Source organism: Callithrix jacchus, chromosome 17, assembly GCF_049354715.1.
Source record: "Callithrix jacchus isolate 240 chromosome 17, calJac240_pri, whole genome shotgun sequence".
Taxonomy (NCBI): Eukaryota; Metazoa; Chordata; class Mammalia; order Primates; family Cebidae; genus Callithrix; species Callithrix jacchus.
The window spans coordinates 74,920,792-74,946,818 of record NC_133518.1 but is presented as its reverse complement, the minus strand read 5'-3'; the positions used below and the strand labels follow the sequence as shown (position 1 = coordinate 74,946,818).

At 42.1% G+C, this 26,027-nt stretch overlaps 1 protein-coding gene across 25 annotated transcripts in view; it reads right to left on the bottom strand.

The window, feature by feature from the left end:
* MLH1 (mutL homolog 1) overlaps positions 1 to 26,027 on the bottom strand; it is a 53,795-nt gene that overhangs the window by 4,799 nt on the left and 22,969 nt on the right. For 23 of the 25 annotated variants that reach the window (XR_013528741.1, XR_013528742.1, XM_078354589.1 and 20 more), the window contains 6 exons: positions 24,546 to 24,639; positions 21,830 to 21,983; positions 15,108 to 15,484; positions 12,546 to 12,694; positions 5,542 to 5,650; positions 3,526 to 3,589 (listed from right to left, as the gene is read on the bottom strand). Coding sequence is in view for 23 of the 25 variants with exons in the window: in XM_078354589.1 (XP_078210715.1) it covers positions 3,526 to 3,589; positions 5,542 to 5,650; positions 12,546 to 12,694; positions 15,108 to 15,484; positions 21,830 to 21,983; positions 24,546 to 24,639 (947 nt within the window). In the remaining 2 variants the exon portion in view is untranslated. The remainder of the gene's footprint in view (positions 1 to 3,525; positions 3,590 to 5,541; positions 5,651 to 12,545; positions 12,695 to 15,107; positions 15,485 to 21,829; positions 21,984 to 24,545; positions 24,640 to 26,027) is intronic. The other 2 variants (XM_078354602.1, XM_078354603.1) reach the window with 1 other exon arrangement.

The window sequence follows — 26,027 nt, the reverse complement described above, 5'->3', positions numbered from 1 at the left end:
TGGCCAACATGGTGAGAACCAATTTCTACTAAAAATATAAAAATTAGCTGGGTATGGTGGTGCATGCCTATAATGTCAGCTACTTAGGGAGGCTGAGGCATGAGAATTGTTTGAACCTGGGAGGCTGAGGTTGCAGTGAGCAGAGATCGCTCTACTGCACTGCACTCTAGCCTGGGCAACAGAGCAAGACTCCATCTCATAAAAAAAAAAAGAAATATGAAACAGAATACAAATTAAAACAAAATAGGTAGAAGAAAGAATAAAGGTCAGAGCAGATATCAATGAAACAGAAAAGAAAAACTTAATGAAACCAAAAGTTAGTTATTTGAGAAGATCATTAAAATTGATAAACCTCTAGCCAGACTGACCAAGTTAAAAAGAGAAGCCTGAAATTACCAATATTAGGAATGAGTGAGGTTATGTCACCAGGGATCCATAGGTAAAAGAAATATTACAAACAACTTTATGTCAGCAAATTTAAAAATTTAGATTAATTGGAAAAATTTCTTCAAAGAAACAAAATACCAAAGCTTACCTAAAAAGAAATAGATAATCTGAATAGATCTATACTATTAAAGAAATAGAATTTGCATTTAAAAACCTTCCCTTGAAGAAAATCTCCGAGCCCAGATGGCTTCACTATTGAATTCTACCAAACATTAAAGAATAATTTTTAACATCAATTCTATACAAACTCTTTCAGAAAATGGAAAAGGAGGGGGGGATACTTACCAACTCATTCTATGAGACTAGCATTACCCAGATACCAAAACCACACAAAGACTAAAAGAAAACTATAAACTGGTAACATTCATGAACACAGATAAAAGAATTATAATAAAAATTTTAGTAAATCAAATCCCATAATATATAAAAAGGATTGTATATCATAACCAAGCAGGATTCATCCCAGGAATGCAAAGATTGATTTAACATGAAAATTAACATAATTCACTATATTAACAAACTATAAAAGAAAAATCATATGATTATCTCAAGAGATGTGAAAACAAAAAGCATTTGAAAAAAATTCAACATCCAATCCTAAATAAAATCTCTAAGCAAATAAAGAAGAGAAAGAAACTTCCTCAACCTCATAGCAGGCATCTAAAAAAAAAACTGTCTATGGCTAACAGCATACTTAATGTTAAAAGACTGAATACTTCCCCCCTAAGATCAGGGAGAAGGATTTCCATTCTTACATTTTGTTTTACCTTTCTTTTCCTTTTTTTTTTTTTTTTGACAGAGTCTCACTGTGTTGCCCAGGCTGGAGTGCAGTCGTGCAATTTTGGCTCACTGCAACCTCCTCCTCCTAGGTTCAAGCGATTCTCCTGCCTCAGCCACCCAAGTAGCTAGGATTACAGATGTGCACTGCCACACTGCCACACCCAACTACATTTTGTATTTTTAGTAGAGACAGAGTTTCACCATGTTGGCCAGGCTGATCTCAAACTCATGGCCTCAAGGAACCTGCCCACCTCAGCCTCCCAAAGTGCTAGGATTAGACGCATGAACCACCACCATGCCTGGCCCATTCCTACCACTTCTATTCAACATTGTATTGGAGGCTGTAGCCAATGAAATCAGTCAAGAGAAAGAAAAGGTGGCCGGGCAAGGTGGCTGGCTCACACCTGAGGTCAGGAGCTCAAAGACCAGCCTGGCTAACATCATGAAACCCCATCTCTACTAAAAATGCAAAAAATGGGTGTGGTGGTGCGTGTCTGTAATCCCAGCCACTCAGGAGGCTGAGGCAGGAGAATTACTTGAACCCGGGAGTTGGAGGTAGCAGTGAGCTACCACTGCACTCCAGCCTGGGTGACATGAGTGAAACTCCATCTCAAAACAAAGCAAAACAGAAAAAGAAATAAAAGGCATTCAGATTGCACAGGAAGTAGTAAAAGTTTCCTTATTCTCAGAAGACATGATCATCATTTTTTGTAGATTCTATCAGAAAATCTGATAGAATCTACAAAAAATCTACTAGAACTCAAGGTTGCAACATACAGCCTTAATGTACAAAACTATATGTATTTCTATGTACTAGAAATAAATAAGCAGAAATTAAAGTTTTTTGGCTGGGTGTAGTGACTCATGCTTACAATCCTAGTACTCTAGGAGGCTGAGCCAAGAGGATCGCTTGAGGCCAGGAGTTTGAGACCAGCCTTGGCAACACGAGACTCCTGTGTCTATGAAAAAAAAATTTTTTTTTTTAAATTAGCCAGGCATGGTGGTATGCACTTGTATTCCTAGCTACTTGAGCCTAGGAGTTCAGAGCTGTAGTGACCTATGATCATACCACTGCACTCCAGCCTAGGCAAGAGTGAGACCCCTGTCTCTTAAAAAAAAAAAAAGAAGAAGAAGAAAATTTTTGAAACTGGGCACTATAGCCCACAACTGTAATCCCAGCACTTTGGGAAGCCAAGGTGGGCAGATCACCTGAGGTCAGGAGTTCAAGACCACTGTGGCCAAGGTGGCGAAACCCCATCTCTACTAAAATTTTTAAAAGAAATTAGCTGGGCATGATGACACAACGCCTGTAATCCCAGCTACTTGGGAGGCTGAAGCAGGAGAATGGCTTGAACCCAGGAGGCAGAAGTTGCAGCGAGTTGAGATTGCGCCATTGCACTCCAGCCTGGGCGACAGAGAGACGCTCTGTCTCAAAAAAAAAAGAAAATTTTTGAAAAATGCCATTTAGCATTAAAAAATGTGAAATACTAAGGGATTTATCTAACAAAAGTTTTTCACCCCAAATTGATCTAGATTCAACATATCCCAATCAAAATCTCAGCAGGCTTTTTTGTAGAATATATCAAATGAAATAAGAAGATATGAAACCATATAAACAGGTAGTATGATTTTTAACTCAACTAAAATTCGGCATTGAAAAAGTCTTTTGACAGTTTCCACAAAAGGCATAGAAAAAAAAGAAAACAAAAAAGTATTGGAAAAAATGGACTAAAATTGTTGGTAGGGGCTGTGTTTAGACCATGGCTTTAGACAATGTTTATTTTTATCTATTTCCAAGTATTAAGTATCAGTAGATATTTATTTATTTTTTGAGGGAGTTTCGCCCTGTCGCCCAGGCTGGAGTGCAGTGGCGCAATTCACTGCAACCTTGCCTCCTGGGTTCAAGCAATTCTCTTGCCTTAGCCTCCTGAGTAGTTAGGATTACAGGTACCCACCACCATGCCCTGCTTATTTTTGTGTTTTAGTAAAGATGGGGTTTCACCATGTTGGTCAGGCTAGTCTTGAACTCCTGACCTCAAATTATCTGTCCCCCTTGGCCTCCCAAAGTGCTGGGATTACAAGTGTGAACCATGCACCCGGCTAATTATCAGTAGATATTTATTAACTTCTATACTAATAAACATTTGTTTAAGTTGGCTACCAAATGACTATTTTGCTAAGAAGTATATGCAAATCATACAATACAGAAACTATCCTAAGAATTTTTAGAAAAATTTAGAGAGCTATTTTCAGAAATGATGAGTTGAAATTTCACAAGTGAAAAAGATCTAAACTTACCGATAACCTCAGGACACCAAAATTGGCAAAATCATAAATGAGTATCTGGTAGAACAGTTCTTCACTGAAAATAAAAAAGGAAATGACTTTAAGGAAAAGCTGAATTCATGCTTGAGATACAAGTAGTTGGGACAAAATGGGAGAAGTAATCCCTGAAACATGGATGAGTCAGAAATAGTTCTGCCAGGCTGTGGAATCTGGTTAACAGTGTAACAAAATCTCTTACCCCTCCAAAGAGCTGGGATTCCCAAAGCCTTCAACCAGGGCTCTGAGTGGCCAGCGTCTAACAGACAGGTTAGAGCACCAGACAAAGTTTGACTTGCTACCACTCATGTTCTGTCCCTAGCCTGGCACTATAAAAGGTTTCTGACACTCTGCAGTAAAATTTAACAAGTTTTTTGTCTGCTTACCTTTCTCCCACTTACAAAGAATCCAATAAATCGCTTTTTTTCAACTTATTATTAAAAATTATATGAAATGTATAGGGAGGGCAGGGACTCTTTCTAAATAATCAAAAGTAGACATAAGGCAGGATTATACTACACTGACATGCAGTTTAGGATGATATACTGGCTGGCAATAGACCAAAAGCAGCTATGAAGTATATACTATACTGAATTACTTCCAGAAACACAATGGGAATAAATGCCACATTTATATGATACTTTATAGCTCTCAAAACACATTGAACCACAAAGACTTGCTTAAGGACTTCTTCTCTTCAAAGCGGACAAAGCACCTGCATTTTGGTGGGGAAACTGAAGCACCTATTGAGTGGCTGACTTGTTCCATGTCATTAGTAAAGTGCTAAAGGAAGGACCTGAATCCAGATATTCAACTCCGAACCCAGTTCTCTCCTTATGTTTTTCTACCTCCTTACTGGAAGATCATCCACATTTATTAACAGCTGCAATTCTGGGTCTGGCCTGGATTTGTATCTGTGAGATGAAAACATGAATGCAACTGTGATTTGGGGCCTTGGAGGTCATTCCCTTAGACATGCTGGAAAAGAAAAAAGCAAGGGGAGTAGAATTCCCAACAAATTAAAAAGTGACAGCCCAATTATTCTCAAAGCAGACAAGGAACTTGAACAGAGCTGCACCAAATGGGTTTCTGAGCCTGGGAGGAATGAGTTCTGAATACACGCAAGGAGGTACATGTGCTAACAGGAATCTTCTGAACTGGGGCATTTTCAAGGGATGGTGAATAGGTTTCTATCTCATGTACCAACTCCAAGCAATGTATAGTGGCTGTCCCACTCACAGGGCCAATAAGCACTCTGAGGCCACAGCAGGGCTTAGAGGGAGAGTCTCACAGTAGATAGGTGACGGCTAGTAGATGCAAGGTGGCAGCATCCTCCCATATGCATTACCTACTTGAGAACAGATTTAATACAGGTTCTAGACTCAAAAGGAGCTCATCCACCAAGGTCCCTGAAAACAATCAACAGATATGTTGCCAGCCATGCAACAGTCAAATGAAACTGCAGGGCCTTGGAGGTCAAATTAAACACCTTTCCCGTACTGATCAAGCCCACTGGCTCACTTGGTGGCTGGAGTAAGCCTTTACTCCATTCTCAAAGCTGGGGGGAAAGAAGGCATCGGGTCTTTCTCTTGCATCACCCACAGTCCTCTGCTGCACACAGCAGATAGTAGAATTCTCTAGCAGCATCAAACGCTCACCAACTGGTTCACAACATTTATAGGGCACTGAGCAACTACCAAGGACTAGGCTTCTTAGGTTATTTCTTACCTTCACAAACAAACAAACAAAACCCCTGCATGTTAAGTAGTAATATCACAACCTACAGCTGAGAAATCTGAGACATAGATTAGGAAAGTAACTTGTCCACAGCCAAATAAACGCGAAATGGTAGAGCCTGAATTTGAAACCACATCTGTCTGACTCTGAAGCCTGTGCCCACACATCTACCTCATGCTGCTCTTAGCTTCTGTGCCTGTGCTCCCTGGAGCATTGTTCTAGCAGCTCTGCTTGTTCATATACTCACTGATTTACCTAAGCTTGGTGGTGTTGAGAAGGTATAGCTTGGTCTGATGCTGTGCCAAGGCCCACTGAGGATTCACACAGCCCACGAAGCAATGGTCATGCAGCATCTCGCGGAGAACTGCAAAACGAAAAATAAAACCAAAAACAGCTACGTAATGGGATCCTACCAGCCTCCCTTCACAGCCCAAAGCACCGAGCACCGCAACGAGAGACACCAATAAGCAAAGAGGCCTGAATCGAGACTCCTGCTGAAAACAAACACAAACGAGGAATTAACTATCACTACTCTTTTTTTTTTTGAGACAGAGTCTTGCTCTGTCGCCAGGCTCGCGATCTCAGCTCACTGCAATCTCCGCCTCCCGGGTTCAAGCAATTCCCCTGCCTCAGCCTCCCAAGTAGCTGGGACTACAGGTGTGCACCACCACGCCCAGCTAATTTTTTGTATTTTAGTAGAGATGGGGTTTCACCATGTTGGCCAGGATGGTCTCGATCTCCTGACCTCGTGATCTGCCTACTTTGGCCTCCCAAAGTGCTGAGATCACAAAGGACTGAGGTGGGCGGATTTAAAAATTAAGTTGATACTATTAGGAGGTGGAGCCTTTGGGAGATGATTAGGTCTTCCCTCATAATTGTGATCAGTGGAATTAGCTGTTATGAAAGAAACTCCAGAGAGCTAGCTATCCCCTTCCACCACGTAAGGATACAGCTAGAAGGCGCTATGTATGAGGAAGCAGACCTTCACTAGATACTGAATCTGCCGGTGCCTTGATCTCGAACTTCCCAGTTTTTAGAACTGTGAGAAATAAACTTCTATTGTCTATAGGCCACCTAGTCTAAGGTAATTTATTACAGCAGCCTGAAAAAACTAAGCCACCAAAGGCCCCAATAAAGATTCAGAAAGACCATAAATTATGATCAAATAATATGTGGTAAATCCAAACAAACTGACAATAACAGGTATCGAAAAACAAGTAGATACAGGCATATCTGAGATATTGTAGGTGCAGTTTCAGACTACCGCAATGAAGTCAGTAACACAATAAAGCAAGTCATATGAAATTTTGTTTTTCAATGCACATAAAACTTACGTTTATACCACACTATTAACAGACTTGCTCTATGAAGGGGCCAATCTTCAACCAGTAACAAATGCCGTATTTGTGAAAATCAATTCCAGGTGGGCTAGAGGCTTCAGTATGAGTCTTTTAGAACACAATCTAAGAGTGTATCTTTAATTACCGCAAAGTTAGAAAGGATTTCTTAAGCTAAAAAGCCAATCTATGAAGAACGATTGAGAAAATCTGCCTATATTAAATCTAATAATTTCTGTTCCTAAAACAAGTATTTGTTTTAAAGTTACTGGATGATCCCTAAACTAGGGACAGATATTTTCATGTAACTGATTACTATCTAGACTATATCAAGAACTTCAAAAATTAATTAGAAAAGCCCCCCCCCCCCAAAAAAAACATCAAATAATGGGTAAAAAACTTGAACGGGCACTTACCAGTTGAGGAAATATGCTTATTTATTTACTGATTATTTATTTATTGCTCTGTTGCCCAGAGTGGAGTATAGTGGTACAATCTCAACTCACTGCAACCTCAACTCCCTGGTTCAAGTGATTCTTGTGCTTTAGCCTCCCAAGTAGTGGGGATTACAGGCATGCGACACCACACCCAGCTACTTTTTGTATTTTTAGTAGAGACGGATTTTTGCCATGTTGGCCAGGCTGGTCTTGAACTCCTGGCCTCAAGTAATCCGCCCACCTTGGCCTCCCAAAGTGCTGGGATTATGGGTGTGAGCCACCGCGCCTGGATGAAATACATTTTATTACAACCAAGAAAATGGAAATAAAAACTACCATCAGATACCATTTCACAATCACCAAACTGGTAAAAATCTGACAATATAAAATAATGGACAGAAAGTAGAGCAAATGCCACATCTGTAAATCGTTCGTGATAATATAAACAAATATGACCCCTCTGGAAAACAATCAATAACTCTCCTAAATAGATAACCTAGAGCTTCTCATCCAGTATGCCAGGCCATTGATCAACTCATATCAAGCTGGGAACCAGGGTAGCATGTGGTGAGACAGGGACTGAGGCCATGTGAGTGCTCCCACTGTCCTTCAACAGAAGAATGAATGAACTGTATATTCATGAAGCAGAATCTATATTATACAGGAAATGGAAACCAGAGCTGTACATAAGATGGATGAATCTTAGGAATATATGTGTAGCCATATAAGTTGCAGAAAAATGAAACTTACAGTGTAATTCTACTTTTATAAAATCTAAAGCTTGCAAAACTAAACAAATTTTTAGGACTACAAATACAGGTGATAAAACTATAATAAAAAGAAAGGAAATGATACTTCCAAAATTTAGAATAGTAATCACCTTTAAGGAAGAAGGGCAGGGGATGGCACAGGAAGCAGCACGTAAGAGCCTCAAAGATGACAGTAATGGCTGATTTCCTGGAAAGGTGCTATTCTCACAAGTGTTCATGTTTTTCTATAGCTGCTACATACATTTTATAAATATGATTTTTAAATTTACCAATGTATCTGTATATGTGGGTATGCGCATATATATACTTGTGCATATATCTATGTGTGTGTATACATATATATATTTTTTCATGAACTAAGTAAAAATATCACCAACTAAAAGGAAGAGAGGGGACAAGAGAGGTTGCAGAAAATAGGGGGTCATAGCACAGCAATTATATATCATGGTTTTTAATATACTTGTTTTTTAAGCTTTGGCATCACAAGTGAATTCTCATAGTATTATAGAAGTTCTGCAATACTATCCCTTCCTCCATAAAAAGAGGTTTATTTTCTTCATTTTTAGAATAAGTATTCCCCTCTGTTCCCACTGGAAACTCAATGTCTCTACAGGATGTTCTGCGTAGGCGGAAAATGATTATTTTAAAAGCTGGAGAACATTAAATAATCCTGAATAATGAGGCACTGGAGAAAAGGGACAGCAGTATAATCCACTAAAACAGTCAGAGACTTTCCATACAGAATGTTCACAGACTACTCTGACGCATCCAGAGCTACTGAAGCGCAGCCCTGCCAACAGGACAGGGAAGGGAGGCAGCACCACCAAGCACAGGCCTTTTCTTCCTTGGGCATTGTGAGGCTTCTCGGACCTCTTCACAGCCTCTTAGCAGGACTTAAGCAACCTATATTTCATCCCTAACCTAAATGTCCCCACAGTGCTGGTCCAGAGGCATTTCCCTGCCATTCTGTGAACAGCAAAAAGGGACAAAATCCGTCTGTGCTTCAAAGCCTAACCACCCATCTGAGTTCATAACCAAGGCCTTGAGTCTCAGCATATTCTTCTGAGAAGCAGCAAGGGAAACCAAACCTGAAGGAAGGGCGATTGGTCCTCTAGTTCCTAATGCTCACTTGCAGGGTAGGCACCCCCATCTCCTGCTGGCTGCCTTCCAGTGGCCACTGTATGCCAGTGTCTTTGCTGCTGCCAGAGATAATCAAGACACCCTTCCTTTCCTCTCAGGAGATCTCACCCTGGCTTCCTGCTGAACTGGCCTTATATCTCTATTAGACGATTTCTTTCATTCTACCTAATGTTGCAGCCAGCTTTTTATTAAACAATGCCCATATAACAGCATGGTATTCTTTAAGGCAGGGGTCATGGTTTATCCATTTAACTTCCTACTTCTGAGCTTGGCATGGTGCATTCTGTACAGAGAAGATACTTGACAAATGTTCACTGTACTGATTTCTTGTACCAAAAACACTGGCTACCTGGTAATGAACCATGAGTATATACATTCAGACTGAGGACAGTTCACCAAATAGCAAGAAAATAAAATGAAGTGTGGATATCTGGAATGTGAAGGGTGCTTTCACTTTAAATGGTAGCAAATAGCTTATGACATTTCTTAACCCCATTAATTAACAGATCAAAATTATGGGACTAGCAGTAAGTAAATTCAGTCATTACTAATCCTCAGATGAGCCTTTTCCATGGAGTGCTTGCTTGGATACTGGAACCCGTCAAAAGTACCCTCACTTGTTAACTGCAAGCATGTCTACCATGGACAGGTAAATCTCTAGATTCAAGAGAGCTGTCTACCTGAATGTTCAACTTTGATAACCCTTTAAAATAAAGATTCTAGGGCTTTACCTCCCAGGCTGCTCCTTTCAATCACAGACTCGCTCCCTTAGCAAATATCTACTGAGTACACAAGCCAGGCACTCTGCTGGGCACCAAGGATGAGGTGTTGAGCTCCACAGACATGATCCCTGCACAGACAACACACTGATCAAATAATCACACAGGCACAACTAAGAACACTGTTACAAGGAATGTATTTCTTACTTTTTTCCTGGCCTTGGGAACTTCACCAGGGAGTAGCCAGCCTGTTGGTCTATTAAGGTTAGTGGTCTTCCTCGCCAAATCTGAGTCTCAGTCAAATTCCTATACAGCAGTCAACTCAGAGAATCAGTTCTCCCAGCTTGGGGCTCTGGGTGTCAACCAGATACCAGCAGGTAGGGTTCATGTCAGAGGTCCCTCCCCTTAAACTGTGCCTTATAGATTATAAAGCACACACATAGTATCTTAAGTGTTAATCACCACAGCCCAGTAAGGGCTTCAGTGTTACACAATTTACAAAGCATGAAAATCATGCCCAAAATAGTGAACAAATTTCTGTCTGGCCTCTGAATGGTGCAGGTGGTGGGAGCTTCAGAGGAGTTCTGGCTCCAAAGCAAGAGCCCATTCCATTCCCCACAGCAGACAACAAATCCGTCTGTAAAACCCAACACCAGCATATTTGAAAAGCCTCAGTTGACGGAATCAGAATTACATGGCATGCTTGTACTGCACAGGCTGTTGACCTGGTTATGCATCTGGGCTACCTGCATTAGGGCCACTGCCAGTAGCAACCCACCATCAACAAGGCATGAACCTGGGCCTGTTTTGATTGTGGGGATGTTGCAATTAGTCTGTCCTCTCATTTTCTATTCCACTTTCCTCATCTTTAAAATAGAGAAAACAGCTTCTGCTCTATCTCCCTCACAAGACTATTCTTTAATTAGATGAGATACTGTGTAGAAATACACAATTTAAAATCATTTAGATATATCATTTTAGCCTCAGCAAGACTCCAAAGCTGACCAAACTTGAGGCAGATTAGTTTTATTAATACACTGCACTGAAAACAGTTTTGATACTATTCAGAAAGTAACGGACACTGTAACTTTCACCCCACCCTGCTATGCATAAGGGAGACAAACCCTTAAAGAAAACTCATAAATTCCAAACTGAGGGAGTCTGTCCACTAAAATCACTGTAAGGAAGACTGCTAAATGCATCAAGTAATAGCTCACCTTTAGTAATAGCTCACCTTTACGTAAAAGCATTTTAAAAGTTCCCAGCTTGAAAGCTAACAATGATGGAAGGGAAGAGCAACTGGAGTAAAGCATGGAAAGAAAACCAGAAGCCAACTGGCGACCACTTCTACAACTGTCAAACCTCGGTCACAGGAAGTCTGCATGCTGTCCAAATGGTGAAAAGACCTGTGGGCCTTTTCCCACATGAAAACAAAGGCCCAAATGCTAAGAAAAGGGAATGAATGTAAAAAGGCAAGTTGAAGCCTTCCGAATTTGCTCAGACAAGTGACTTGAGACAGAAAACATTTAAGAAACCACTGAGTCAGAAGCAGCTGTTTTAAAAGGTTAGGGACTAGTGGGAAAGGCACAGAACTGCTCCTTGGCTACTCTTTCCTTTTAAAAATTAAACCAGATTGTCATATTTTAAAATACACTTTGTAACAGTTTTGAAATTTGACTACTTTAATTAAGAAATGTGTAATAGGCCAGGTGTGGTGGCTCACATCTATAATCCCAGCACTTTGGAAGACAGAGGTGAGAGGATCACTTGAGCCTAGGAGTTCAAGACCAGCTCAGGGAACATGGCAAAACCCTGTCTCTAAAAAAAAAAAAAATTAGCTGGGCATGATGGCACATGCCTGTAATTACAGCTACTCAGGAGGCTGAGGTGGGAGGATCACCTAAGCCCAAGGAGGTTGACGCTACAGTGAGCCATGACTGCACCACTGCACTCCAGCCTGAGTGACAGAGTGAGACCCTGTGTCAAAAAAAAAGTATAATAGATGAAAAATAAAAAGGTCACTGCTAAATTCTCAAGTACAGAACTGCCTACCAGAGCCCTGGACAGTGATGTCTACACTTAGAGCATTACTGTCTCACTCACACAGTGGGGTCAGGATTGTTGTCTGGGCTGACTCACTGTTACATACCTCAATCACTGGGTTAGTTCAACCCTTAGAGGTGACTAGACTCACCTTTTCATTCCTAAAACCATTATTTTAGTTTTGAAGTAACAGGGATCAAGATAGAGTTCTATATTCAGATATTCTCAAAAGCTGTTTCTGACAAAGATGATAATGATTTATTACTTTGTCTTCAGGATATAAAAGTATCAATTCCTTGCTCTGTAACAAGTGTTATTATTTACATTTTATCTCTAATCAGCACAATGATCTTTAAGGGTAAAATTAATTTCACTTTATAGGTAAGAAAGAACTGAGGCATAGAAACGTTAGGTCAGGAGTCCAAGGTCACAAAAGAGACATGGTAGTGCCAGGATTTGAGCACATGGCTACCTCCCAAACCTGTGCACTTTCAGCAACAGGACATGCCATTCAGTACACAAGATAAGAATTTTGCTGACCATTACACTGCTCTTAGCTAAGACAGAAACTGAAAACTGGTGAAATGACTGATTTTACTCTGACTGCTATGGTTTAACAAGAATACCAATTAATGCTAATTGAAATAAACAGAGATTATTTTTCTCCCAATTGAAAATTATCTTTAAGCTGATGCTATTGTGGGTTAGTAAAGGAAGAGGAGTTTGCCCAGCAAAACTAGTGGCCACTCTGACAACATGACTGCTTTCTCCATTTCCAGAACCCTAGCAGTTGAGGCCGCAGCATTTACATACTCTCATGTCCTCGCTCATTAATTTCTTCCTGGAGACTCAAAACACTGGTGAGGTTAATGATCCTTCTCCGGGGGGTACAGGCTGCAGTCATGTCCTTTCGGGAATCATCTTCCACCATATCCACATCAGAATCTTCCCGATGTCTCTTTCTGCAATGAAGAAAAGGAAGTGACAGATCGTTACTTTTCTTTTTTGTTTTTAAACTTAGCCAAATTTTGTGTGTTGCATTTTGGAGAAGCAAGCAACTTCTCTGTGCTGGTTCTCCAGATCTGTGGATAAACCCGTGCTGGTGGCAGGCCAAGAAGATCAGTCTGTTCTCTGGTGACTGCTTCTCTGACAACTGTCAGATGCCAGCAGCTGGCCACACAGCCAGTGTAGCAGGACTTTGGAGTACAGCTTTTGATGCATTTCTGCAGCCTCTGAGCTTGCTTGCTCAAGGCCCATAGAGCTGCAGGGCCTTAAACAAGTGAGCTGAATTTGTCCAATCTCATTCATTCATTCCTCCATCTATCCATCCATCAGACATTGCACTAACTACACTCAGCAATGAACAAAACAGGTAAGATACCCTCACAATGCTTACTTTTTTTTTTTTTTGAGACACAGTCCTACTCTGTCACCCAGGTTGGAGTGCAGTGGCATGATCTCAGCTCACTGCAGCCTCCGCCTCCCAGGTTCAAGAGATTCTCATGTCTTAGCCTCCTGACTAGCTGGGATTATAGGCGTGAGCCACCATGCCCAGCTAAGAGGTAACATTTGAATTGAGACCTGAGTGACAGGAAGCTTCCCAGACTGAGAGGCTTCCCAGACTGAGAGAACAGCAACAGCAAAAAGGGTAAAAAGCTCAGCCAGTTCCGATCAGCCACAAGAGCTGTGTGGCCAAAGCACCACGTGGAAGAAGGAAAGTGGAGGGCAAAGCAAGGGTGGGGTGAGGGATTTACGTTTTATCCCAAGTGCAAAGAAAACCACAGAAACGTTCTCAGCAGAAAAGTGATATAATTTGATATGGGGCTTACAAATATTTCTTTGACTACTCTGTGGTAAATATCACTTAGTTCTGCAAGTGCTGAACAAATGTAATACTTTCCCTGCAGGGATGATAAGAGCATTAATTGAGATAATGCATGTAATGTATCTGGTAGACAGTAGGCGCTCAATAAATATTAGCTTCCTTTATTATTCCCTGGAAAATATTCTTTTTTTTTAGGGCAGAGTAATCACTCTGTCAGCCAGGGTAGAGTGCTGTGGTGTGATCACCACTCACTGCAGCCTCAACCTCCTGGGCTCAAGTGATCCTTGTACCTGAGACCCCTGAGTAGCTGGGACTACAGACATTTGCCATCATGCTTAGCTAATCTCGTGTGTGTGTGTGTGTGTGTGTGTGTGTGTGTGTGTGTGTAACTCCCATGCCCGGCTAATCTCTCTATGTGTGTAACTCCTAGACTCAAGCAAGCCTTCCACCTTGGCCTTTCAAAGTGCTGGGATTATAGGCCAATGAGCCTGGTTGGAAAAAACTTAGAAGTCATCTTCCTGGGCTTACTCAGAAATGAGCAAACTGAAGTAACACATTCCAGTTCAAATGGCTAATGAGTGCCATGATAATATATGTACAGCCTTAGGAAAATTCCTTCATCTTGAGCTCCAGGTTTCATAGGAGTACACATTAAATAAAGAATATCCACCTTAGAGATTTTGAAGTGGCCAAAATTAAATGACAATAATAATTATTATTATTCCTGCTGCTTTTTTCCAGCTTTCTTTCACCACTAGCTCAGAAACTTCAGGGAGTTTTTGTTTTTGTCATTTTTTTTTTTTTGAGACAGAGTTTTGCTCTTGTTGCCCAGGCTGGAGCACAATGGCACAATTTCTGCTCACTACAACCTCCGTCTCCCGAGTTCAAGCAATTCTCCTGCCTCAGCCTCCCAAGTAGCTAGGATTACAGGCATGTGCCATCACATCTGCCTAATTTTGTATTTCTAGTAGAGATGGGATTTCACCACGTTGGTCAGGCTGGTCTTGAACTCCTGACCTGAGGTGTTCCACCCGCCTCAGCCTCTCAAAGTGCTGGGCTTACAAGCATAAGCCACTGCACCCAGCCAGGGAGTTTTATAAATTAGATTCAGCAAGTGTTTTCTTTTCCAAAATAAGTGAAAGCAGCTTTGGGCAGGATGAAAAAGAATCCTCCAGTATGTTAGGCTTCTCTCTCTAGCCATTTCTGGTGTTGAGGCTCTATCAAAATTCCTTACTAAAAATAAAAGATAAACCTGCTTTATTTCTAGTATGTGTGTTTATTAAATTGGGCAACTATTCCACAATCTGAAGTGTTTTTAACTCATACTTGGAACTGTGGACATTTTAGTAATTTCAATAGACACCACGATGGGTGACTCTCAAGCCATGGTCAAAGGCAGACAGTAAACAAGGCCACAGCACCATTCCAGTGAAGGCAAAGGGCAAGTCAGGCAGAGAGAAGAGGGAAGTGATTCATGAAAAGCCAACGTCAGAAGGCAGTTTTCTTACAGAATAGAGGAGAAAGGCTGCACTTTTCCCAAAACGCCATACCCGGGATTGCCTGGGCTGGAAGTAGGTCCTCTCTTCTCCGACATTTCTGAAGTCGCCTTTGTTGTATCCCCCTCCAGGCTCTGATTTTTGGCAGCCATTTCAGCAGGGGCTGGGAGTTCAAGCATCTCCTCATCTTGCTGCCTAGCCCCGCCACTAGAAATATCTGTCTTATCCTCTGGGACAATGGCCTGGGGCTGACTGGACAGTGGTTTGCTCAGAGGCTGCAGAAATGCATCAAGCTTCTGTTCTCGGGAATCTGTACGAACCATCTGGTGGGCATAGAGCTTATCACCACTTCCAGAAGTACAAGAGGAGGTCAGACTTGTTGTGGATTTAACCATCTCCCCAGAGGGGCCAGCGAGTCCTGGCAGCAAAGTCTGTATTTAAAAAAAAAAAAAAAAAAAAATGACAGTGGAGAGACTCAGAATAAGAAGTATAGATATACAGGTCCCCAAATGGAGCAGTACTAAGAAAGAAGGTAGAATGAGGTATAATTCTCATTGTTATAGAAGCAATCCTGCCTAAAATGTGAAGTATAAAAGGTTTATAGGTATAAAACTCAAGAACTAAGCAAAATCCTTATAATCATAAAATTATCTTTAAATGGAAATATCAGTGTAAAATTCTCATATATTTGTCTTGGGGGAGGGGCTGCCAAAAGAAGACTTTGTCTGTTTGTTTTTGAGACAGAGTCTCGCTCTGTCGCCCAGGCTTGAGTGTAGTGGTGTGATCTTGGCTCACTGCAACCTCTGCCTCCCCAGTTCAAGCGATTCTCCTGCCTCAGCCTGCCGAGTAGCAGGGACCATAGGTGCATGCCACCAAGTGGCTAATTTTTTCTTTTTTTGTATTTTTAGTAGATATGGGGTTTTACCGTGTTAGCCCAGGAGGTCTCAATCTCTTGACCTTGTGATCCGCCCACCTTGGCCTCCCAAAGTGCTGGGATTATAGGCGTAAGCCACTGTGCCCAGCAGTAGAAGACTTTTTTATTGTGGTAAGATATATATAAAATTTATCATTTTAACCATTTTTAAGTGAGAGTTTGTGGCATTAAATACATTTACACTGTTGTGCAACCATCACCACCATCTATCTCTAGGACTTTTTCATCTTCCCCAATTTGAAACTCTGTGCCCCTTAATAAACAATAACTTCTGGCTGGGCTTGGTGGCTCACACCTGTAATCCCAGCACTTTGGGAGGCCAAGGCGGGTGGATCACGAGGTCAGGAGATCGAGACCATCCTGGCTAGCATGGCGAAAACCCATCTCTACTAAAAATACAAAAAATTAGCCAGGCGTGGTGGTGTGCGCCTGTAGTCCCAGCTACTTGGGAGGCTGAGGCCGGAGAATCACTTGAACCCAGGAGACGGAGGCTGCAGTGATCCTAGATCGTGCCATTGCACTCCAGCCTGGGCGACAGAGTGAGACTCTGACTCAAAAACAAAAACAAAAAAATCCCGAAACAGTAATTTTCCATTTCTCCTTCCTCCTAGCTCCTGGCAACAACCACTCAACTGTCTATTTTATATATACATATTTCCTAGCTCTGACCACTGGAAAGGCCTAAAAGTAATGACTACCCAGTAGTAATGAGGACTCCCAGATCCCAGATTATAGTTCTTTAAATATCATTCCCCACTAAAATGAACTAGAGCTCCTTAAAGAAAAGGCCTATTCCAGGGCTTGGGCTGGGACAGTATAAAATGTGCCTGCAACATCTTGTCTTGTCAGAAACAAGGCAATTACCAAGACTAATGGAATTGGGCTAAAAGGTAGAGGGCACCAGCTCCAAGGGCTTGCTTCCACTGGAATAAGATGGGATAATCTGAACATCAAAAAGAAAAGTGATTACAATTGATTAAAATATGTTGCTCTGTTAACAGCTATGACAAAACAGTGAAACAGCAAAAAAGTGAAAGTGAGGAGAGGAAAGGAGTAACAGGGAGAAAGGGAAACATCATTACATACCACTGGAAATTACTAGGGCACCATTCATTCCTTCGAAATTTGATAGCTAGAGGGATATAATTCAGCATTCAGTCTTACTTTCTAGTAAGAACTGTATTTCAGGATAGCCAAATAGCTATAAGAAGGGAAAGTTCTTCTATACCAAAAAATTATAGTCAATACAGAAGAAATTATAAAATCAGAAAATCAAAATCTTACAATCTAATGAAATAACTGATTCAGGTAATGGTCACCAAATAAAGGTGAAACCATTAAGCTAAATGTTGATGAGTAAGTTTACAATGAGGGAATCAGGAGGTCACCAGCTGAACCCACTGATGAATCTTATTACCAAAATGTTATAATAAGACATCATGCACCTCCTACTGGGGTATGATAGGAAGTACAGGGCCAATGGAAACAAAAAGGTACAGTCAGTGACTCTTCTCACTTCAGAGACTTAAAAGATTTTTAATAGTAGTTATATTAATTTCTGCTTCACAAAACCCACGTGTAAATTTTATAAATATATATATACAAGTATGTACTTAATGTACATAAGTATATGTGTAACACCTGTTCCTTTCACTTGTCCAAGGCAGGACTCTAATCTGATTGTGGGTCATAAGACCCCCGTTCCATAGGGGTCCTGCCCCATACCATGGAAGAAAGAATAGCCACAGAGAGGCCAAGAGAAGGGGAAACGTATTATTGGTTTGGAGAGGACTTAGACATTGGAATTTTCTAAAAGTTTCCCAAGTAATTCTAATGGCAGCCAGGGTAAAGAACACTGCACTGAACAAACAGGACTTACGGGGTTTAGACCATACCCTTTACATCCAATCATATTTTGACCCTGTTGCCCATTCGTCAATCATGCCTGCCTATGTCTCCATAAAAGGTCCAAGAAGATAGAGTTTGGGGGCTTCGGGGAGTTGAACATGTCAAGGCTGACAGGAAAATGAACAAGAACTCATTCCTGTGCTGGGAGCCAACTATATGCGGACAGAAGCTCCTGCGCTCCAGACCCTTCCAGACCAAGGCCTGTGTATCTCTTTATTTGGCTATTTATTGGTATCTTTTGTTTATTTGTTTTGAGATGGAGTTTCACTCTTGTTGCCTAGGCTGGAGTGCAGTAGCATGATGTCTGCTCACCGCAGCCTCCACCTCCCGGGTTCAAGCGATTCTCCTGCCTCAGCCTCCCCAGTAGTTGGGATTACAGGCATGCGCCACCACACCCAGCTAATTTTTGTATTTTTAGTAGAGACAGGGCTTCTCCATGTTGCTCAGGCTGGTCTCAAAATCCTGACCTTAGGTGATCCACCTGCCTCAGCCTCCCAAAGTGCTGGGACAACATGCATGAGCCACTGCACCCACCCTTATTGGCATCTTCTAAAATCTTTGTAATAAATCCAGAAAACTAAGTGTTTCCCTGAGTTCTATGAGCCACTCCAGCAAATTAATCAAAAACAAAGTGGGGGATCGTGAGAACCCCAACTTGAAACTGGTTAGTCAGAACTTCTAGAGTCTTAGACTTATGACTAGCGTCTGAAGCAGGAGACTAGGGGCAGTCTTGGGGACTGCACCCTCAACCTGTGGGATCTAATGCTATCTCCAAGAAGACAGTGTTGGAATTAAATTGGAGGCGGCCGGCTGGTGTCCACTGTGGAACTGCCTGCTTGTTTAGTATGTGGGGAGAAACCCCCACACAAGTGGTCACAGAAGTCTTCTGAGTTAATTGTTACTACGGTGAAAGATTGGAGGAAAAACACAGCAACCAAATATGATGAGTGGAATCCCCAGGGTTCCTGATTTCCATACCAAATGCATTCACTGCAAACCAGGGCTTTTGTTGTACTGGCCAAGATCAGTGGAGTGCAAGGCACACGATGAAGAGTAGAAAGATGGTGGCTCCATGGCCAAAGAGATAGGAGCCAGTGTGACCTGCTGCTGGCAGGGAGAGAAGGTGTTCTGACAACCCCTCTGAAAACAGGAAGCAGGAAGGAGACCACCAAGCTGGCGTCATGCACCAACTGAAAGAGGCAGGTCCTCTGATCCCTCTGAAGACACACTGCTCAGGATGTATGCAGAGTTCTACTGGAAAATAAAATGTAATCTAACTAAATGAAGCTGACTAACCCAGGATAAGACAAGGAGGAATGCTGAGAAATTCTATTCCCCATGAAGCCACAGACTCAATGATCTCCGGCAAATCCCTGAGACCTCAATTAGGACAGAGCAAACGGCAATCACTCTGGGCTAGGCAACATGCTCTCCATCTTCCTTTCACACTTTGGGCCTTTCCTTCCACTCTCCATTAGCCAAACCATTTCCAGATCCTGGCAATTCTACATGCTCAACTATTAGTGAATGGGGCTACTTCCTGTGCCTCAAGCCTCTCACCGCTTCTCCCAAATCATTGTAGGTTTCCATCTTGCTCCTCTCCAATCCATTCTGATATTGCAACCAGGGAGCTCTTCATAAAAGGCAAATAAGATCCCATCCAGTCAGGCATGGTAGCTCATGCCTGCAATCCCAGCACTTTGGGAGGCTGAGGCAGGTGGATCACCTGAGGTCAGGAGTTCGAGACCAGCCTGGACAACATGGGGAAACTCTGTCTCTACTAAAAATACAAGATTAGCTGGGTATGGTGGCGTGTGCCTATAGTCCCAGCTATTTGGGAGACTGAAGCAGGAGAAACGCTTGAACCCATGAGGCAGAGGTTGCAGTGAGCCAAGATCGTGCCATTGCACTCCAGCCTGGACAACAAGAACAAAACTCTGTCTCAAAAAAAAAAAAAAAAAAAAATCCCATTCATTCCCATCAAGTTGAAATCGAAACTCTTTAACTTCCTGATGAAAACCTCTCTCTTTGGCCTGAATTCTGCAGCCTCAACTCCACCACTGCCACTCACCCTGACATACTCAGGCCCCAGCACAGCTTAGCCCCAGCTGCATATGTGACAGTACCTTTAAACAATCCTGATACCCAGACCCCACCACCCAAGAATGATTTATTGGTCTGGGGAGGGCCCAGACATGGAATTTTCTAAAAGTTTCCCATGTAATTCTAATGGCAGCCAGGGTAGAGAACACTGGACCCACTGCACTGAACTTTCAGATTCTCGAACACATGTTCTCTTGCACCACCAGGCCTTTATCCTTGCCATTTCCTCTGCCAGAAACACTCTTTCCATTTCCCCTCCCCTTTGGCCCACCAAATTCCTACTTAGCCTTTGGGTCCCAGCCTCCATGTCTCTTCCCTCCCTTTCGTGACTGCCCAAATCCAGGACACGGACCCGTCCTATATTCTCCCGAGTCTTTTTTTCTCTCCCATGGGATATATTCTCTAGTAGACCATGAGCGCCTCTGTGGAAGGCAGCAACATCTATGCTGCATCCCTGGGCACTCAACCCAGCATGTAGCTCCAAGAGGAGTCTGGATGCACATGTGCAGAGGGAGGTAGAATAAAAGGAGCAGTAAAGGGGCATAGAGCCTAAGTGAGCAACAACAACAGATAACAAACCAACTAACAGTTACTGGGCATTTTCTGTGTATCCGATAGTGCTCCAAGAGCCTTGCTAGACACGTTAACCCACTGGGGGCACGTGTGGTCTCATCTTGTTCACGGCACTACAAGGCATAGGGACTTATGGCCTCTACAAGACCTGGGGCTCATGTTGGCACCAGGATTCAATCAATAATAGAGGAAAAAGGGTTGGTTTCCAGACAGAACTTCTTCCTCCCACCTGCCACATACCCCTTTCAGATGTCACCAACAGGAAGCTGTGAGGACTCCCTTCTTCTCTGCATCAACAATCTCCAGTGTTTGGGTTCCAAGGCTGCTGGGGCTGCCCTGGCTGGGTTTAATCACACTGCTTAGTGCCCATGCCACCTTCCATCTAGATTCTTTCCAGGTGGATAACTGTGAATGTCCTTCTGAGAAGCATTCATCTGCTTGGGAATTTTAAGTTTTCTGTGAAGCAGGGTCTCACAGAGGTCCAGTTTCTGCTTCTAGGACCCAGCATAATCTAATGGAGAAAATACTTCTATTCTGTAGTTTCAGTGTGCTTATGACGAACATCCTCACCACAAATAAAGGCCTGCCAACAACCACATTATCTCAGAACCAGGAGAGTATATAGGAGATCATTTTATCCAAACTGCTTATCTTACAGATAGGAAAACAGAACTCAGAGAAGTGAAGTGACTTAGAATAATAAGTACTTAGAAGCTGTACCAGACATCTGCTGTCCTCTGACTGCTTGTAACTATCCTTGCATGTGGGGATGACCCATTCCTTCATTACTGAAGGAGACATGGAAGCCCGGGAAAGTTAGTCATACGGCTGGTAACCCAGGTCTGTCCAACAGTAGAAAGAGCCTCCACTCTTTCTACTCTTCCTGCTGCCTCCCTGGGGCTTCGCCCCTCCACTGTGCCCTATGTAGGTGGGACTATCCTCCTCTTGAACATCTCCAGTGAAGAGCACACTGAAGAGGCACCCTATTCTGTTTTCACACAGCTCGTTTTCCTAGGAAGTTGATCTAAGGCTCCAGATGGAGGCAAAGTGAGGTAGTGAGCTCTGGCCTCATGACTCTAAGCCCAGGAACAACAGCACAATACCTTTATAACTAGACTCAAAGAAGAAAATGTCAAAACTATCAAGGTAATACTTGCAAAGAAAGTTCCTAAGTAACAGGCAGAAATCTGGGCTCTCATGTCTGGCAGGGCACATTTCAAAGGTCCCAGAGAAGCAGCTGGATGAGAAGCGCCCTGACCTGGGTGAAGTACATCCTGGAGGAATTGGAGCCCAAGAGCTTGCTCTCGATGTGCTGCTGCACCCGCTCCAGGATGCTCTCCTCGTGCAGGAAGTGAACTTCGTGCTTTGTGGGATGCACATTAACATCCACATTCTGGGGACTGATTTCTAAACTGGCAGGAAAAAAAGAGAACAATTACCTTAGATAGTGGGAGAGGGGAGACAAAGTCCACATATGGTATATTTGGTGGCCAGTAGATTTGGGGAGGCCAGATGACACAGTGGTCAAAACCTCAGGATCAAGTCTGAGTGAGTGAGTTTCACTATTAGCCCTGTTACTTAAGAGCCATGTAGCTTTGTGTAAGTTATATCATCTTTCTTTGCCTAAGTTTCTTCACTTGTAAAGTGGACATAACCGAATTACCTATTTCACAAGTTTATAGTGGGAATTAAATTCATGCCAAGTGCTTTATATGTACCTGCCACATATACTATATGTAGAACTAGTGAAATTTTTTATTACGTGAACTTGGGCAAGTCACTTAACTTCTTACTATCTGTTTTCTCCTCTACAGCCATGAATAAGTCCCCTATTATATGAGGAACAATATATGCAAGAACACTTTCTGTCAATAAAATGATATAAAAAGTCAATTTAGAGGCTATGCTAGCTACCAACTTATTGACTTAGCTCTGAGTCCATCTTTCATTGCTTCCTCTGTGATAATGGAGGCTTGCAATGTGAAGCTTTGCCAGTAGAAGGTGCTAGAGAGACTCAGGAAGAGGAAGGGGTTTCTATGCCAGGTTAGGGGGCACTCTTCTGAGACTTTAAGTTCTTCAGCACAGGTGGCCAGCAGCACCTGCCCTTTTCTCATGGGCAATTTTCCCCAGAATCCCCTCAGAGTCGTACTGGGGACCGCCTCATTGACTTTACCTTGCAGTGAGCCAGTTACATTCTCTTCAACAAGGTCTGCATCTCAGTCAGAAGTGAGGGAGTGTGGTGAGGGAATGCTATCTCAGCTCTAGGAGGAAGTGGGTTGTTCTTTATGTCTGCTATTCCTGTCTCTAATACTCTGTTCCTATTACTCTAATCTCCTGTTTGTAATTCTTTATTCCTCTGTTCAAATCGTTGTACGGTTTCTACCTCCTGTCTGGACCCTGATTAATATGGAGATGGAACAAGGTGATAACTGGACCAGTTTGTTACTCTGCAAGAGAAAACCTGAAAACATTTCATCTAAAACTACCTTTAGGCTGAGTACAGTGGCTGATGCCTGTGATCCCACCACTTTGGGGGCCAAAGCAAGCAGATCACCTGAGGTCAGGAGTTCCAGACCAGCCTGGCCGACATGGTAAAATCCAGCTCTACTAAAAATACAAAAGTTAGCCAGGTGTGGTGGTATACACCTGTAATCCCAGCTACTCGGGAGGCTGAAGCAGGAGAATCACCTGAGCCTGGGAGGCGGAGGTTGCAATGAGGCAAGAGTGTGCCACTGCACTCCAGCCTGGGCAACAGACCAAGACTCCATCTCAAAAAAAATAAAAAATAAACTACCTTTAACTATAATTTTTATGTTCTTTCCTTTTCAATCAAAATTAAAACAAAGATAAATTCGTTCTAACACAATTTCTATTCAGGGCAAAAAGGCTCCAGACTTAAGAGATTTTAGTATGAACTATGTCCTATGCAAATACAGTACTGTTACTAAGAGTCATCTTTTCTCATGCTGGGATAAAAATGCTAAGTATATGAAACAGAGGCAGAAATAATGGAAAGAGATCCTCCATAAGTCAGCTATGGACTATAAATTCCTTTAGAGAGGGGGTGCTTCACATTTATTCTGCATTTCAAGCATCTACTATGGGGTTTGGTCTATTTAATCCAAGTGCTAAACTATTGATGCCTGCTAAAATACAACTGCTAAATTATTTACATGAGTAACAGGAACATCTGGGCAATCAGCAGTTTATATGTTAAGACAAGAACCTCCAGAGCAAAACACTGTCTTTTTTTCTCTTTCTTTCTTTTTTCTGAGATAGAGGCTGACTCTGTCATCCAGGCTGGAATGCAGTGGCAGTATCTCAGCTCACTGCAACCTCCACCTCCCAGGTTCAAGCAAATCTTCCTGCCTCAGCCTCCCCAGTAGCTCAAATTACAGGCGACTGCAACCACTCCTGGCTAACTTTGACACAGGGTTTGGTCTCCACTAAAAATTCATGGTCACTCTGGTCACATGAACGTCTGACCTTGTGATCTGACCACCTCGGCCTCCCAAAGTGCTAGGATTAGAGCCACTGCACCTGGCTGATGGTCTTTTACGGGGGGGGGGGGGGGGGGGGTGGGGGGCGTGAGAGAAAACAGTAGCTGTTGTGGCTTCCCAACTTCCCAACTAACCCCAGCAGAAGTAATATTTAGAGACTTCAGAGCACATCTGTTTCTACTCTGCCTATGAGCTGTCAGCGCCTCCTGAAGGGGTGAGGCATGGCATTCATTTTTGTATTGCTAATGCAGAGCCTGGCATATAGGAGGCTCTTAGTGAGGTTCTGCTAAATTAGTGAATAAATGAAGGAAAACGATACTTTGTACCTGTGAGCAGGGACAGAACATTGTTTGCCAGGGGTGTATAGGATTCACTCTGACTGTACCATTAGCATGCTCATTCTTTCAACGAGGAGAGCCTTACAGAACATCTGAACCTTGTTAGTCTTGGTTGAAGAGTTTGGTGCTACATTACCTGAGGTATAGGAATGGGTGTGTGTTTTTGGGCAAATAGGCTGCATACACCGTTTCTATAGCTTTTCTCAAGGAAGTTGATTCTACCAGACGATCTAAACAATAAAAAGAAAGCAGCCAGTTCAAGACTGTTCTGAGGGGTGAGGTCACAGATGTACATTCACACAAAGTCATGAAATTTCCTCAGGAACAACATTTCTGGAGAAATATGCACATCACATCCCTGGGAAGAAAGGGCCACCTTTATCTGTTGCCACTTTCCAGCCCAGTATCTTACTATTCGCTTGAAACTCTTTTCCTTCATCCAAGTAACATAAATCATGATAAGGCAATACATTCATCCTCACTTCCCTTTGCCCCCATCACCCCATGTAGCTAATCATAATGCAGAGGCACCAGCTGTGCTCTCACTGCGCACAGTGGGAAGTATGACATCAGCCCTCAGACTTTTCATTCTGCAAGTATATACTGTATATCACACACACCAAGCACTGGTAGACAACACGCTGGTAAATACACTAATTCCAACCCAAAGTGGTCAGCACTGTTATAAAGGTGCGTGTGCTAAATGATGAGCAGAGAGAGCAACTAACTTTGCTCAGAAAGTTTCAACAGTGGAGTAGCCACACAGTTTTCCAGAATTTCAGTCAGTACAAGTTCAATGCATATTTTTTTTTTTTTTTTTTTAGGGAAAAAGAGAAAAAGAAGGGGAAAAAAATAAAAAGAGGGAAAAAGGAATATTACTTCATTCCTAAAATGGGTTTCAATAATGGCCGATCAATATTTTGAGTGTTTAAAGTGGTTAATGCATATTTTATGTGTTTAAAATGGAGACCTCTATTTTGTTTATTTGTTCTGGCTCTGAGTTCAAGTACTGGATATCGTTATCAATTTGTTGTCTCATTGAATCTAAATCTCATTATGTGTCTTATGTATCTGGGTGTTAAGATCTCTTATTGTTGCATTAATCCTTTTACCCTTGCATCCTTGTAGCTTTGAAATCTATTTTATTAAGTGTGAGAATTGCAACTCCTGCTTTTTATTTATTTATTTTTGCTCTCCATTTGGTTGGTGAGTTTTTTTCCATCCCCTTGTTTTGAGTCTTTGTATATCTTTAGATATATCGTTAGATTTTGTGGATAATGTATATTTTGTGTGTTTAAAATGGAGACCTCTATTGAGTTTATTTGTTCTGGATCTTAGTTCCAGTCCCAGATATCGTTATCAATTTTCTGTCTCGTTTAATCTAAATCTCATTATGGGTCTTATGTATCTGGGTGTTAAGATCTCTTATTATTACATTAATCCTTTTACCCTTGTATCCTTAAAGCTTTGAAATCTATTTTGTCAAATGTGAAAATTGCAACTCCTTTTTATTTATTTATTTTTGCTCTCCATTTGGTTGGTACTTTTTTTTTTCCAACGCTTTATTTTGAGTCTATGTATATCTTTGGATATACCCTTAGATTTTGTCTGTATCTTT